This window comes from Papio anubis, chromosome 13 (assembly GCF_008728515.1).
Source record: "Papio anubis isolate 15944 chromosome 13, Panubis1.0, whole genome shotgun sequence".
Classification (NCBI taxonomy): domain Eukaryota; kingdom Metazoa; phylum Chordata; class Mammalia; order Primates; family Cercopithecidae; genus Papio; species Papio anubis.
The window spans coordinates 75,988,883-76,005,994 of NC_044988.1; the positions used below are offsets into that span (position 1 = coordinate 75,988,883).

The 17,112-nt window shown below is 39.1% G+C and overlaps 1 protein-coding gene across 2 annotated transcripts in view; it reads left to right on the forward strand.

Moving 5' to 3' along the window:
- LOC110741372 (E3 ubiquitin-protein ligase COP1-like) overlaps positions 1-17,112 on the forward strand; it is a 58,338-nt gene that overhangs the window by 19,730 nt on the left and 21,496 nt on the right. Inside the window, exon 2 of one of the 2 annotated variants that reach the window (XM_021927298.2) lies at positions 121-268. In XM_021927298.2, the coding sequence (XP_021782990.2) occupies positions 121-268 (148 nt within the window). Of the gene's footprint in view, positions 1-120; positions 9,357-17,112 lie in introns of those variants that run through there. The other variant, XM_021927297.2, reaches the window with a different exon arrangement.

Consider the following 17,112-nt stretch of genomic DNA (forward strand, 5'->3'; position numbering starts at 1 on the left):
AATAGAAATAATCTCTGCATACTAGGTTACAAATAATTTTCACTTTTTTTCTTGCATTTTTCTAACTTGCAGCATCATGTATTACTTTAAGACATTGTAAATTTGTTTTTCTAACTACAGGAAAAAGAAATGACAGTAGACTACTGGTCCAAAATACTCTCTTCTATCCAACAAGGCCAAGAGATGCAAAGGATTAATCATGAACCCAGTTGCCCAGAGGAGGAAAAAAAAAAATCTGTTGTAGACGGAAGAAGCAAGAAGTTATATGGTAAGCTTCATTCATAATTCACAGAACTGTTCATTGTGCAGGTCTTTTCTTGAATGCTTGAATTTGTGGTTAGGTAGAAGGACTTCTCTTCCCCTGCCTTTATTTATTCTCTGTGTTTATGTTGTGTTCCAGAACTTTCTGCCTAGACAATAAGTCCTGTGTCTTGTTATTCTGAGGCAAGAGCATAATAGATGCTCACTGTGCTTGTGAAAATACTGGACACTTCGTGGAAAGTGCATTTGACATGGTGGCCGTGTCTAAAACATAGTCATACCATTAATATCAATAATGTAGAAATTAAAGATACAATGGAATGCTTTTACACAACATGAAAAATACCCAGTTACACATTGCATTGGAATGCAACTCCCCACTGCAGGCACAAGGAGGCTACTTAAACTTGAGAAACTACTTGGAAGCCATTCTCAATGTGATTATTCTTTATCTTCAAACAGAAACTCAGATTACAAGGAGTAACTTTTCCCTCAAGGAACAGTATCAAAAAATTTTAAGTAGACCATATGGCATTTGTCAAATGAGAGGGGGGGAAAATCTCCCACTTCTCAGGGATATTTATTTTACCTGTCAGGTCTTTAAAGGAGAGATTATATATAATATCTCTTTTAATCTTCACACACAAAAAGGTGTTCAATCTGCCTACCTGTCTCTGTGGAAGTGTGAACCTAGACAATAAAATTGCTTTTCTCTTACAGCATAGCATAGCATAGTTAGATACTTTTTACAAAGCTACCCTAAAGCAGGATGTTGAGAACCATGCGCAGGGATTTCAAAGTTTACTTCGTCTTCTAACTGGAATGCTGTAAAATCAGAAAGTTGTTAAACAGAAATAATATGGTAAAAAGAATGCAGATTCTGGAGCCAGAATCCTGCTTTGCTTCTTACTGACAATATGTCCTAGTACAAATTACTTAGCATCTCTGTGGTTCAGCTTTTTCATCAGTAATATTTTATCAAAATTGTAATTACTTCATATAGTTGCTGTGAAGACTGATGGAGTAAAACTTTGTAAATGAGTGAATTCATGCTTAAAACCATGCCCAGCACATAGTACTTTTAACCAAAGTAAGTTATTATTATTATTATATTTCTTTAGTACATGTCATTCAGATGTTCAGAGAAGTGTGATTCATTCAGAATGATTAAGAAAAAATCTGCTTGAATTAATGAAAAATGTAGATTATAAAATCTTTTTTTTAAATCCATTATGTTACTTTCCAAAAGATAAAGGTATTTAAACTAAAGTAACTAAAAAGTATTAATGCTAAAAGTTTCATAAGGGGCATACTTCAAAAAATGAGTAAGTTAACAGTTTGCTTATAAAGGAACACATCCTTTGAAAAGTGTTTTCTATTAAGTAGGGTAAGTATTCCATCTCATCACACTATTTGCTTGGCTACAGAACAATCATTTCCCCTACAGAAAGCAATTTCATAAAGTAAAAAAGCATCTTTAGGATAATTGATGCTAATCTCCCTCTTACTCAGGAAACCCTCACACCACACGGGACTTGGTGTCACATGGATTCAGTGAAGAAAACTTATACTTCCATCTCAGTCCAGTCCATCTTTAGAAAGTGTTTCCTTAGATTAGGCTGAAGTCTTCTTAAAATGTCCACTCTCTGTCACTGTTTTGTGGAGTTCCACTGAATGAATCATTCCTCTTCGTTTTGATAACAGTTCAAGAATTTGAAGACAGCTGTTGTATGTTTCCCTGAAATCTTCTCCAAGTGTAACAGCCTCATTTTTGTTTTGACTGTTTTTCAATGGCATGACTTTAGATGCATCATCTACCTTGGTCCTTTCCTTCTGGACTTTCTCCTGTTTGACCTTTTTCCTCCTATACTGGGGTTACCAGAACTGAACATGAAACTCTGGGTATATTCTGATTAAAGCCTTGCTTGTTCTGGACCCAAGATTAATCTTGAAGTTTTGGTAGTCATATGACTCTCTTGACTTATACCAAGGTCAGCAGTACCACCCCCTCTTTTTTGTAGGGGTAAGGGGTATGTATTAGTCAGGGTTCTCCAGAGAAACCAAATCAATATGGTGTGTGTGTGTGCGTGTGTGTACAGAAAGAAAGATTGAGAGACATAGTAATTTACAGGAATTGGCTCACACAATTATGGAGGTTGAGAAGTCTGGACCGGGAACTGCTGAGTGTACAGTTCCATCTGAGTCTGAAGGCTTGAAAGCAAGAAAACTGGGTGCAAGTCCCATCCGAGTCTCAGTCAGAAAACTAGGAGAGCCATTGGTGTAAGTCCCAGTATAAGTCTGAGTCTGAAGGCAGGAGAAGAATGATGCCCCAGCTTAAAAATAGTCAGGCAGAGATTTTTTTTTTTCTCAGCCTTTTATTTTATTCAGGCTTCCAATAAACCAGATAAGGTCCTTCCACATTGAGAAGAGCAAAAATCCACTTTACATAGTTGACCAGTTCAAATGTTAATCTCATCTAGAAAAACCCAGAAATGTTTAACCAAATATGTGGTCACTCCATGGCCCACTCAAGTTGACACAAAATTAACCATCACAGGGTGCTGTGTGCTGTGTCAGCCACATCTTTCCTACCTTCTACCTCAAGTATTTTTACCCATCTATTACTGTTTTAAGTATATTAATGTACTGTTACATGCATATGCATTTTACATCTACTCCTATTCGATTTTTTAAAATATTTTCCCCAGAGATTCATGTTTTGGGGATCTCAGATACTAGCTCCCTTATCATCATATTGGGTAACACTGTGGAATTTCCATGTATAATACGGCTCAATGAGTCTTCTTCTAATACAAAATATTAAACTGGAAACTACCAAGAAGACTTTCATATAGAAAAAATGCTTGGTTTCCATCCATCCATTAATCAGTTGTTTCTGAGGTGGCCATTCATTAGTTATTATCTATCTAATTGTAGCATCAGTTGCCCTCATATTCATAAGGTCTTAAAGATCTGGAATAAAATTGTGTCATACGTTCTTCTATTTGTAGGATTGCATAATCTTTAGTCAAGTACAGACACATTAGAAACATTGAAATGTCGATATACTATGTCTTTAGCATTTCCCTTGTTGACTAGTTTTGCAACCTTACTGAAAAAGAAGTTAGTCTGGTGTGACCAGGTCTCAGTGGACCCAGTCTAGCCTCTAAGGTTCATAATCTATTTCTTTAATATTTTTGAGATTTTTACCTAGGAACAAACTTTTAAGCCTATAATTAGTAGAATTTGTCCTCTTTTCTGCAAATATCTGTGTAACGCCTAATCAAGTCATAAGTAGACTAATTCATCATTTGTCTTCCCAAAGTTAAATCATACAGTTTATTAAAGCTTCATTATTGATCAAAGAATATTACTTCTTCATGTCTTAGGGTGAATTAATTTATCTGCCCATGATTTTAGATTTGAGATTTCTTGGATATTGACTCAGTCATCTAATATATTTGTTGTCACTACCAGATCAGAAAAGAAAATGGGGAGGGAAAATAAAAATGCCTCTTTTACCTAAAGGCAAAGGGCTGAAGTAAATAATCTTCATTTTCTTTTTGTACGAAGTCTGTATAGCTCAGGAGGCTTCATTAAAACACTTGTCTGGGACCATTTTAAGTTTGCTCTTCCCTACTCTGTAATCCCACCGTGAAAGACTTAAACCTCACCAATATTCATATGTGTAAATCTGATTTTTCAGGATAGTAAGATTTGAAAGATATGCTGCATCAACGAATTAGAAAACTAGATTTCACAAACACATAAAATTGCTTTCATCAGGAGGTTTCTAAAACTGTTAGAAGCCAAAAATGCAGAACAAGAAGGAGCTTCAAAATATAACTGTAACCACAAGTTTATGTGCAGAAACAACTTGCCCTTTGGGACCCTTTGGCCATGTCTCTTGACTACAATTCTCTTCCTGTTTTGGGATTGATTTCAAGACTCCCTATTCTTCCTGTCCTTGCTTGGTTAAACGTTCTCGTCACCCTGGCCTATTTCCTTGATTTCCTAGTTGATTATTTTCTGGCTCGTGATCCAGTTCTCTAAATTGGATTCTGGTCAAATTAACTTTTCTCCTCGAAACTTTGGTAGTGATCTTCCACCAGGAAGAAAAACATTTCCTCTCCTGGCTCAGAACAATCAATAATGCTCCCTCCCAGAAAATGAATGTCAATGGCTGTCCTATTCTCCTTGCTGATGGCTCTCATACTTATTAATCCATCCTACATTTTAAGCCTTTATTCTACAAATGAATTGCCAAAAACCAAGTCGCTTTACATAAAAATGAGAATTACAGTAAAATTCAGCTTGTCTAATCTCAGCCCATTCAATTCATCCAGATGCACTACAATAGGACTAACTGTGTGATGATTTAGAAGAGCCATGTTTTGTTTCTCTTTTTGTTTTTATTGTCCTTTGCCCTTAGTGAAGCTGTGGTATACCAATCTAGACAGCTCAGTGGCAAGCACTGAAGCGAAGGCTAATGTGTGCTGTGTTAAATTCAGCCCCTCTTTCAGATACCATTTGGCTTTTGGCTGTGCAGATCACTGTGTCCACTACTATGATCTTCCTAACACTGAACAGCCAATCATGGTATTCAAAGGACACCAAAAAGCAGTCTCTTATGCCAAATTTGTGAGTGGTGAAGAGATGGTCTTTGCCTCAACAGACAGTCAGCTAAAACTGTGGAATGTAGGGAAATCATACTCTCCATGTTCCTTTAAGGGTCATATCAATGAAAAAAACTTTGTAGACCTGGCTTCCAATGGAGATTATAAAGCTTGTGGAAGTGAAAATAGCTCTCTCTATCTGTACTATAAAGGACTGTCTAAGACCTTGCTAACTTTTAAGTTTGATGCAGTCAAAAGTGTTCTGGACAAAGACCGAAAAGGAGATGATACAAAAGAATTTGTTAGTACTGTGTGCTGGAGGGCACTACCAAATGGAGATTCCAATGTGCTGATTGCTGCTAACAGTCAGGGTACAATTAAGGTGCTAGAATTGTATGAAGGGTTAACTCAAGTCAAATTGTACTTGATCCTGCTGAAATACATCTGCAGCTGACAATGAGAGAAGAAAAAGAAAATGTCATGTGATGTCTGTCTCCAAAGTCATCATGGGTTTTGGATTTGTTTTGAATATTTTTTCTTTTTCTCTTTTCCCTCCTTTATGACCTTTGAGACCTTGGGAATACCCAGCCAACTCTCCATCATCAATGTAACTCCATGGACATTAATGCTCTTGGTGATGTGGTTATCTAATTTTTGTGGTAGAGAAACAAATTCTTTTGAATAAAAATAAATAACAAAATAAATAAATAAATAAAAGTTTATTGAGGAAAGAAAAAGAAGAACCATGTTAACTAAAGGTCAGATCTCTGGAATCCTAGTTCTACTCTGTGAGTCCATGACACATCATGTCTTCTCTTCAAGCCTCAGTTTTTTAATCTGTATAAAAATATGGTTTGACCAGAAGGTTCTCAAGGTCCCCATTAACTTTCAAGTTCTTTGGATCTACGGATCTAATAAAGTTGTTCATTATTGATTAATAACATTCATGTGATAGCCTGATCCAACTATTAGCAGTATAGAGATGTAATCACAACTTTGGAGGCAATGAAAGAATAGCAGTTCTTAAAGTAACCAAACCAATTTTTTTCTCTCTGTTTTTCCTGTTTGTTTTTCCAGTTCCCCAAATCTTAACATATTATGGTGAAGGAAGCACTCTTTCCTAGTGTTAATGACAGTAAAGACTATTGCAAAATGTCATAACAATGCCTGTCCTCAACTGATCCAGTCTACATTTGCAGATGCAGGAGCTTGAGATAGTCAGCCTAACTTCTGGATGCCTGTCCAAGCCAAACCTCTAAGTTCTTGGACTTGGGCCCTTCTTTTAAGCTGAAATAAAGACTTGCACTTTCTTCCTGTCTTCAAAGACCTTCAAATTTTGGGGTAAAACCAACCCATAAATGCAAATAGACATCCTTTCACACACAATATACACCTGTACCTAGGTTTATACATGTGCCAGTAACTAGAAACTTCATCATAGGGTCATCTACGCTTCCAAAACATCAATAGAAGGCCAATTTTCTAGAATGTGAGGATGACAATTTAAAATGAGCCACATTAATGAGGTTTCCAGGAGGCTTTTAAGCTGTTCCAGTGATGGCTTTGGCTAGAGTGACCCACTACATAGTTTTGCCCATGATCTGATCACAGTGAGTTGTATTTATTTATGTGCTGTGTTTGAATAGTGGAGACAGTTTGGCAGAGTTATGGATAAGAGATTTAACTGCCGCATATCTTTAAATGCTAACAGCTTTTAACATTTTTTCTATATAACAAGCTATATTTATGAGACAATGAAGGGGTAGGGGTCTGAGGAAATAAAAATGAAGACAGAATAAAGGAAGAGAACAGTAGGGAACTCTGGCCTTGATGGGACTGAAAATATTTTAGAACTCTCAATTTCATTCTACTCTGAAAGCACCAGTTAGTTTTCCAAAAGTTTCCATTCATTATACTTCAGAGTATGATGTAATCCAAAGTTTAAACAATATGTTCATTATATCTCTATTTACACACTCATTCAATCAGTAAACCTACTTGTTGAAAGTATATTTTATGCAGGGCATTATATTAAGCATTGTCGATAGTGTAAAGGTATATAGGACATAGCTCTATCTTTTGACATCTAACTGTCTAATGAGGAGATATAATAGATATGCATAAGACTATAATACATCACTCTGCATTGGCAATTAATTAAAGAAGAGGCATTTTAAAATACACATTAGGATGTAAGAGAATGGAATCCCAGGAAGAGAGAAAAGCATGAGCAAAAATGTGGAGGCAAAAAGTACCAGGCTATTTTAAGGAATGACTGAATCACTGTGTTTGGGTGTTAGAGGAAGGGAGGGGGAAAGTCTTGAAAAAGTATAAGCAGGCTGGAACAAGATATGAATGACTTTAAATCTCACACTGACGAGTCTGGCCTTTTTTACTAGAAATGAGAAGTTAGTGATATTTAGAGCAGGGAAGAGCATGAGCAGAGTGCTGCTTTCAGAAGGAAGACTCATCTCGAGGCAAGGTGAGGAACTGATTGGAGTAAGAAAGTTTAGCGCCATAGTGACCAGTGAAGAGGCACTTTCAGTTGGCTCAGTGCAGGTAATAATGGCATCATCTAGGTGGATACAGATTGGAAGGCAAAAAAATTAATAAGTACAAGAACAGATGTGGACCAATCAAACACCATATATGTAGAACGAGAGAGGAGTTACAGAAGGTTCTGGAATTTTAAATGGGATGGCAGAAACAATGTAGATCCATTGAGGGACAATTAGTAAGTGAGGGATGTTAATAGACTTAATTTTAAACACATAGGGAATTAAGACAATATTTCTCTACGTGCTTATGAGAAATCTCCCTTTTCAAACTTAGACTTGAACTGGGAAATAAGAAAGTCTGGAGATATCTTCTATTGTTTGTTTATAAACCCATTCTGAATTCGAAACAAGAAGGAAAATAGATGCACTTCGTGTTTTTTTTGTCTAGTCATCAATTAAACTGATGATCCAACACCATTTACTTCCATTGCCTTATCCACCTTGCTGACAATAGTAAAAACAGAGCCCAAAATGAGTCCAAGAAGCGTATCCCACCTCCGCTTGTACAAGACTGCAAGTGATAGCTTGAGAACAACCAGCAATGGAAGAAAACACACCCAGTATAGATTGAGAAGGCTAGTATCAAACCCAGAAAATGACTTTCTATTATCAGTGAAGATGAGAATAAATGGCTCCCTAAGGAAATGGTATGTTCTCTTAATAGCTCTCAAATTTTCCAGGTTAGTTTGATCAAGTGGAGCAGAGCTAGCAGGGATACAAATTATTGAAATGGTGGCAAAGATAAAGCTTCTATGTAAAATAAAATTTAAGATGCAAAAGAGATTAACAACTGGCCTTTTTAAGAGAATGAAGGAGGGGGGTTACAGCTTGAAATATATCTGTTTATGTTCTTACTCCATTCCAGTGTCCAGTTCCTGAAGATCAGAAATAGGGAGGATTTGGTAAAACTCTCAGTCTCCAATTTCTATCTAGCCTGGCCCTGTGTTAGTCTTTCACCCAGACTTCTTAACCCCTACAGCCACTGGGAGAAAAGCGTGTTAGAACAAAGTGAGGAAGCCTGAGAGCTTCTCCTCACTTTCTGGCTGCCCTTCAGCAAATAGGGTTCTGATAGGGACAGAAGCATGCACTCTGTCTCCTATTTGGAGTTGGTTGTAGGAAAGAATCTGCACACATAGGCAAACTGCAACTCCAGCACACAGCTCTGGTTTGATTCCAACTGAAGTCAGTTGTCCCATATCCTCTGATTGCAACACATTGTAGGGAAACCATCAGTGCTCTTCACTCAGATGTTGTCAGCCAAGACTGATCCCAAAATAACCATGATGGTCCCAGAGGGTGAATGGAACCCACACTTCCCTTGGTTTTCCAGTGACATTTAGGAAAGTTTTCCTCCAGCTTCAATAGGTGACTTATCTAAGCAATGACTGGAGCGATTTCAAATTAATTAATGTTCATAGTTATTAATACCATAATTAAAAAGTTGGTCATTTGTTCCATTAATATGATATTAATGACACTGGTGATTCATAACATGAATCCCAACTTACCTTTGCATCCCAGTTTATGGTGGACAGCTCACTTCCACAGACGTTGTCAACCCCATTTGCCAACTCAATTCTCTGTTTATGTTATGTCCATCTTCAGAGGAGAAGACCCAGTCTCAGAGAGGTTAAATGATTGTCCCAAAGTTTCACGGTTGCCAAGAGGCAGAACTGAGGCTTTAACCCAACTCTTCTAACTCTGAATCCCTTGCATTTTTCTCACTGCACCACAGAGTAATTATAGGGCATGTTTATCAAGTGGTGTGTGCACCAAGTCGAAAATCCCATTTAACTTCTAATTGTTCCAAACACACCCTCACCACTGGGCTAGTTCTGTTGGGGGGGAATATCAGTGAGTCTGGTGGATTGTTTGGGTTGTTGTATTTTATATATATATGTAATATATATACACACACATATGTGTATATTCCATTAGTTCTGTCCCTCTAGAGACAGATATCTCTCTCTACATCTATCTATATCTATCTATCTATCTATCTATCTATCTATCTATCTATCTATAGAGAGAGGAGTTTAAGTATTAACTCACACGATCACAAGGTCCCACAATAGGCCATCTGCAGGCTGAGGAGCAAGGAGAGCCAGCCCGAATTCCAAAACTGAAGAACCTGGAGTCCGATGTTTGAGGGCAGGAAGCATCCAGCATGGGAGAAAGATGTAGGCTGGGAGGCTAGGCTAGTCTTCCATTTCACATTTTTCTGCCTGCTTATATTCTAGCTGTGCCGGCAGCTGATTAGATGGTGCCCACCCAGATTAAGAATGGGTCTGCCTTTCCCAGCGCACTGACTCAAATGTTAACCTCCGTTGGTAAAACCCTCACAGACATACCTGGTGTCAGTACTTTGTATCCTTCAATCCAGTCAAGCTGACACTCAGTATTAACCATCACAGTTGTTTTTTTTTTCATAGCAGTCAAAATGCCCAGTTGAGCCAGTAAGGTTTTTTCACCTTAAGTGGATTACTTGGCCATGTATTCATTCAGTATAAAACAAATATTTACTGAATGCCTACTATGTTTTACACATAATGCTAAAATTTTCACACAATTTTCTCCCTGTGACTTAGGTTAAAAAATTCATCCAAGTTGAAAATGTTATACACTTCTTTTTGCATTTATTTTCTAGTGTGATAAAGTCAGTTTAGGCTGGTAAACCTTCCTTATTTCTCCTCAGGAGAAAAAAAAAATGTATTTGCATTTAAGGAGGTTCCCCCTCATTTTTCAGTTATGTTCATCGCTATGACCCACTTATTTAGGTTCTTTGGAAAAGGAGAATTCACCTTCTGTGGGTCACCCTATTAATTACTATTGTAAGGAGCTGATTTATGGCCACAGAGCCCTTGCAGGTGTTTGAGAATGGTGCTCCACAATGGGAAATGGAAACAGGGTAATCAATAACCACCCTGAGACTCCTGCTTTAAGGCTGTCCTTGAAGATGTGCTGTGGATCTTTTTCCAGCATGTCTGATGAGCAATCCTTTTGCCGGCAAGGAGCCCTGTGGGAGGAGGAGTAAATATTGTCTTTAGACATGGCACAAGGACCAAAAGACACTGCTAAGACATCAATACTGAGAGATCACAGAGGACTTGTTGGTGAAGGAGGGAGGCTGGACACAGGTGGGAAGGTGAGATTTCTTCTTTTGACTGCTGAGATCACTGGACTTGCAGTCAGAAATCTGGGTTCCAGAGCTGGCTCTATCCTTTATCAGAAAAGTAACCTTGGACATGTTACTTAATCTGTCCACGCATTAGTTTTCACCTCTGTGAAATGAGTATACTGATAGTACCTACACAATGTAGAGATTAGGTGAGATAGTCAAAGTTCTTTCTGTTCCAGGAAGTGGTTTCATATAGTCTTAATGATGCTTTTTCTCCCATTCTCTCCTTTTCATGTGAACTATGACTTTGGTGATGGCAGGACCATGCCATATATAATGCTGTCTTTAGGCCTTGGCACAGGGACTGGCACACGGCAGGCGATGAAAGGTCTTTGTGAAAGATTGCATGCATCTTCCCTTCCCTTGTCTTCCTTCTACTTGCTTTCGACTTTGCCCCCTCTTAATTATCCCCAAATACATGTTGAATTTTTGAGGGAGCAGCAGGGAGGGCTACTTTGGACAGGATCATTACTCCGCTCCCTTTCACTGCAGGGCCTTTTCCCTAGGCTAGTCAGAGAGCTATTTGAGCTAGTTAGGTATAAGACCACTGAATAAGAATGTTGACTCCAAACGAGGCAGCTACATCCCAGTTCTTCAGCTTAAAAGTGGCTATTGCGGTGCCTTAAATAAGTATAAATCCTGACCAAAAGAGAGCAAAAAGTTTAGCCTGGCTGAATTCTGAATCCAACCGTAAACTAGAAAAAGAAGGAGCGGGAAGGCTCACCATGAGGCTGTATCAATAGCCCCAGTGTGAGAAGGCTCAAAGAGTCTGGCCTGAAGCTTGAGCTACCACAGCAGTGAGATGATTTCTAATTTTAGAAATATTAAATAACTGATAATGATATGACCTTGTTAAAGAACCATGTTAGGAAAAAAGGGGACACTGTTCAAAATAGCCTACACTTTCCCAGCTGAAGTTTCCAGGTAAAACGTGGGTTCACCACCATAATGTAGGTTCCAGATGATGAGACACCCCACATTGCAGACAAATGTGGCAAGGCCAAGACTCCTGTGTGTCCTGGAAGATACGCATTTTCAGCAACCAGCGGGGTGACTCTTACATCCTTACCATGTGAGAGAAGTATAAGCACCGGGAAATCAAAGAAATAGGACTGAGTCCTTGTTCTCAAGGGGTGTGAAGTCTAGTCACCAGCCTAATGGTGACTCCAAGATATCCTAATTTTAATATATGAAGCTGTGATACAGTGCCCAAGACCTGACTGGGGAAAAGCAGCCTCATGCAATGCCTAGAAACGTCTGAAACATTGCTGCTGGCATCCTATGAAGCAGGAATCTGAAATGCAAAACCTAAATAAAACCAGCAGGCTTCACTCTGGGAGGACAGACAAATGGAAGATGCAGCAACCCTGGAAGATGAACAGAACCCCGGATAGTTTCCCTATCCTGCCCAGTGCTGTAGATAGACACCTCTGAGGCTTGGCTACCTCAAGGATCATTAAATGCTTTTAGCAAAACTGTCTCTGAGGAGCAACCAGCTTTGAAAGCCAAATTGAAAAATGTCCATCTGATCTTGTAATTGGAGAGAAAGTAGGATCTGTGCCATGATAACACATTAGAGTCATTTGGAGATGAAAGAAAGGAAAGGGTGGTCTCATAATTAGCAGGGGCCTGAGAGTACAGAGAGGGGATGCTTCTGGAGTCAACACTGGAATTCACTTGGCATCAGATGCCATCAGTCCCTCCCTGTGTGACTCTAAATACAAGAAGAATTTGCTGAGTACACCTTGGCTAAATTTTATCTGAGTTTCTTCATGTCAACAATACTTTCAACTATACAGTTTAAAACAGTGGTCCTCCACAGGGGGAAGTTTTGTCCCCCAGGGGACATTTGACAATGGCTGGGGACATTTTTGATTGTCCCCACTTGGAAGATATTTTCTACCGGCATCCAGTGAGTAGAGGCCGGGGAAGCTATTAAACTATTGTAAGACAGCCCCTCACAAAAAAAGAATTATTCAGCCACAATGCCAACAGTGCCGAGGTTGAGAAGCCATAGTGGAGAATAATGAATATTTTCTGAACTGTCATCATTTTCGGGATTCTTTTACTTTTATACCTTGAAAACAAGAGAATTGGTTTACTTATCATCACTACAGTAATAGAAAAGTGCCAACAATTAAGAAGATGCTCCAACAGTGTTTACTCTTTTTTTTTTTTTTTTTTGGCCGGCCAGCGTGGGGAGTCTTATAAACAGAGACCTTGGACAAGAGGTGAAGGGGCTTCTGCAATACTGTCAGAGTCAAATACCTTGAGATTTCCTTTTGTTCCTGCATCTGAGGCCATCAAAGCCCTCTCCAGACCTCACAGCCTGAAATAATGTTTTGGAAAAGCCAAACACAAAGATATGTGATTTTTTTATCTGCTGAGAGTGGGTGGGATCACTCTACTGTTGAGAAAGATCTTTCTAAATAGTAGATTGGATTATGTTACTCTCTTCTTGAAGCTTTCAATGACTGCCCACAGGACAATATATTGCACTGTTCTTCCCCATCTGACTCCTACCATCTCTCCAACCGTCCCATCTTCTGGATCTTCTCAACTCACATCATTTACCCCAGTTATACTGGATGTCTTATCTTCCCCAGGATGCAATTGTCCCATCACACTCTTTTCTTGGTTTTAAACATGGGAGTGTTCCCCTGCCCACAAGCTCCTCCACCCTATTTTCCAACTAACTCCTAGCTATCTGCTAAGAATGATCTCAAATGTCCACCTTGGTTTAGAACCAAGAAAATGGTTCTAAAACCATTTTCTTACCTGGTCCCTGCTCCTTCCTAATACCCTGGCCTAAGTCTGGTGCCCTTCCCAGAAAAACCTATATCTGCCTCCAATATAATACCTACTATCATGAATTTCAACGAATTGTGCATCATCTCTAGGCACTTTGAAGAGAAATGGTTTCCTGTTAATCTCTGTATGTACCTCAACCCTTCCAGGCCCTTCCAGGTATGATGCAGGGCTTCAGTCCCTAACAAGATTTCAACTACTATTTGGGAAAGAATAGAAGAAAAGTACAGGGTGGAGGAGGGCAGGGGGAGGAGGGAAACAAGACAAGAAAGGAATGATGATGGAAGGAAGAAAGTGGGAAGCAAGAAAACGAAAGAAAAAGCAGGAGGGAAGCAAGTAGACTGGGAAGGAGGAAAGAGAAAGAAGGAGGAAAAGGGAGACGGGTAGGGAAGGAAAGAGAAAGAAGGAAGAAGGAAGGGAGAAGGAGAGACCAAAAAGAGAGAAGGAAGAACTCTGTTAATATCTCTTGCTTAGAAAAGATTTCTCTGCTCTCTCTGACTTGAGTCAAATCCCTGCATTAACTATCTTCAAGAACCACATAACTCTCTGTCATAGCACTTTCCCCATTTGTAATTATAGATATATCTGTATGATTATTTACTGCAATGTTGCAGCCTCCATGAGGTCGGCGTCTACATTTTCCTTCACTGTTATAGCTTCAGTACATATTGTGCCTGCAAAAATTCTTTGCTAAATAAATGAAAAAGTGGGCAGACTGCTGGAGCAGAACCAGTAGCTAATTTTATTAGTAAAAAGTCAGCCCCTCTGTTTTTCATAAACCAGTCTGGGGACTTAGATATGGTCTTGTTTAACCTTCACCTAAATTTTTCCGTATTAAAAAACCTCTTCTGCTTCTAGAAAGAATTGTTCTAAGGCATTCAAGACAGTGGCAGATACATTCTCACTTTAAAAATCAATCCCAGGAGCAATTTATTACAGGGAAATTTCCTGGACTCCAAGAAGCACCTTGAAGTCAGGAGATGATTAATTTGATATAACTGAAGAGCTGCAAACATCTGCTCCCCGTTGACATCTGCCTCTCATTAAGTTACAGCCCTCTGTCTCCCTCTGCACTGGGGGCTGGCTTGTGTGTTGATCTGGTAACTCTAATTATATGGTAAGCCCAGTGCTCAAGGCCCTTGTGCCAGCCACCTGGTGGGGGCTCACTAAAAACTTGCTCTATTGCATTGTACTCCAGATCCACCCTGAGCACTTTGTAAGTCCTCCATCACTCCTAAATAATAGAAATAAAAAACAGTAATGAGGTTGGTGGACACATTGTCATCCTGAAGCTCTGGCTAAGGCTGAATCCAGATAGAATCAAACCCTTGATTGAGTCACATAAACAAACAAATTAAATCCATGAAAAATCTACCAAATCTGTTATTTGGCATCAGGTTTTGCAATAACTCTTTAATTGTTATCTCTTACCCTGTTATCGCCTTTCCCACCGATGCTACTATCAACGTAATTGTCTTAAAACACACTGATACTGAGCCACCCTATTCAGAAACTTCAGAGGCTCTGCTCTGCCCATGAACATGTACCACCTTCCTAACCTTGACTGCTAAGCCTTCCACTTATTTGAATAAACCTAACCTCTGTCCCAGTGCTTCCCTTCAGACAGCCTTGTTTTTAGTTATATGGTGTGATTTCTTGCTTCCCAATACTGTTAGTGCTCTACCACTTTCATGCCTTAGCAAATGTAACTCACACAAAGCCCACATGCCATATGGCACCGTCTTGATTCAGTGTGTGTCAAAGGTATATCAACCCTGACTCAAATAGACATACAATTAATTTAATCTTTACTGCAGTCTTTCATAAATATACCCAAAGACAGAACATAGAAAAACTTTCTAAAACCTCTCTTCTCCCATTTCTTTCCTTCCTTTCCTCCGATATGTCTAGGCTCACTTAAAGTCTCTCTCCTCCCCAACTCTAAGCTCCCACTCCAAGATATTCTTCAAGTCCACATTTAGGTTCTTTTGTCTCCCTTCCTGAGTTCTTCGTAGCTACATCATTTCAGCCTCCTGGCTTCTTAGAACTTTCCTGTAAGAGCCCTGGAGCTAACTCAACAAACAAACAAACAAACAAAATTCTTTCTGGCTAGGACATAGGGTAAGGGGAAAAAATGGAAAAACTAAATTAGTTTGTCTTATTCCTGTCACATTTACAGTGTACACTCTGCATGGAATGCTCTTGGCCCATTTCTAACATCAATACACCACTCAACAGCTAAAGCCCAGAACAAAAGATCCTCCTTGAAACATTCCACGATGCCCTCTTTGCACATTTTATCTTGTCTTATAGCTTTTGGTGTAAATGTCTTATTTCTACTTTTGAAAACTGAGACTCAAAGTCATCTGTAAAGCTCTTATTTGCCCTTCAATACTCCCCTAAATATCACTTCTAGGGCAAAGGGTTTCCTCAATACTCACCCAAAAATTTTTTCCAGGGCAATGTCTTCCCTGACTTTGTTTCTGGCCTTGACTTGGTTATCTCTTTGATGCCACAGCAACTGGCACTAACCTGATATATCATCATGAAATTCAGAGGATTATTTACATGTCTATATTGCCTTCTCTCCCTCCAAACACGTATACTTTGAAAACAGGGAAATCTCTTATTCATCCCCACACTTATCCAAGCACTCAGCCAAAACATGTTCTCAGAAAATGTGTGTGTCCAATGTCATGTTTATGAAGTAATGTATTCTCCAGAATATCTGTTTCTATACCTTACTCATTGTAGATTCTCAAAAAGTGTATTTGGAATTGAATTGAACATATATGAAATATTCAGCTTGATTGATTTTTTTCTCTGACATAACTTTATCTGTTTGGTGGTCAAAAAAAGGTTTTCACAGTGGAAAACTGGTGGAGAGAAAACAAAGGATTAAAAATAAACTAGTTTGACCAGTTGCTTTCCCTGTGGATATAAAGCCAAGCTTGAAGCTTTGTCTAAGGAAATCACACTGCCAGGCAAAAGATAATAGGCTGAGAGTGGGTCCTTCTTTTGCAACCTGCAAGGCTGCAAGACCTTTTATTTCGGTATTAGAATATCCCGTTATACTAGGCTCATGTGGCTCCTTTGGTTAATGGTGACAGAAAATGTCACTCCAGGGCCACATAACTGCAAATACTACTGGCCTAGAAGCTGAAACAGATTGATACTATTGGCAAACCACACCTAGGCAGCTTTTTATAAGAGGGGGGAGAAAATAGAGTGATTAAACATAATCACTCTTGTGCATTGTGCAATTAATCTCCAACATCCCTGGACTGCTCTCCGGGCTCCATAACTTACACCCAATCCATGAAGGTGGGCCCATTGACTATGTTTCCAGTACTTAAAGGAGTCTATACACAAAAAGTCATTAATTCTTTTAAAATTCAGTCCTTCTCCTGTGGAGCAGGAGCTTGGAGGAAAAAGGATATTTTTTTTGGCAAAGCTTTTGAGTCAGAAGTTCAAGGTAGAGGCAGCCTGGGGAAGAAAAATACTGTTGGTGCCTATGCTCCCTGCTAACTCCAGCCCCAGGAGTGGGTTATGAACCCATTCCCCTTGACAGACATTGGTTTGGATGGTGGTATGGTTGTAATTCCAGCCAATGAGGTGTGAACTGGAGAACTGTGGGAAAGCATTTCTTTTCAAAAAAAAAAAGACACATAAGAAAAGCTGGTCTCTTCTT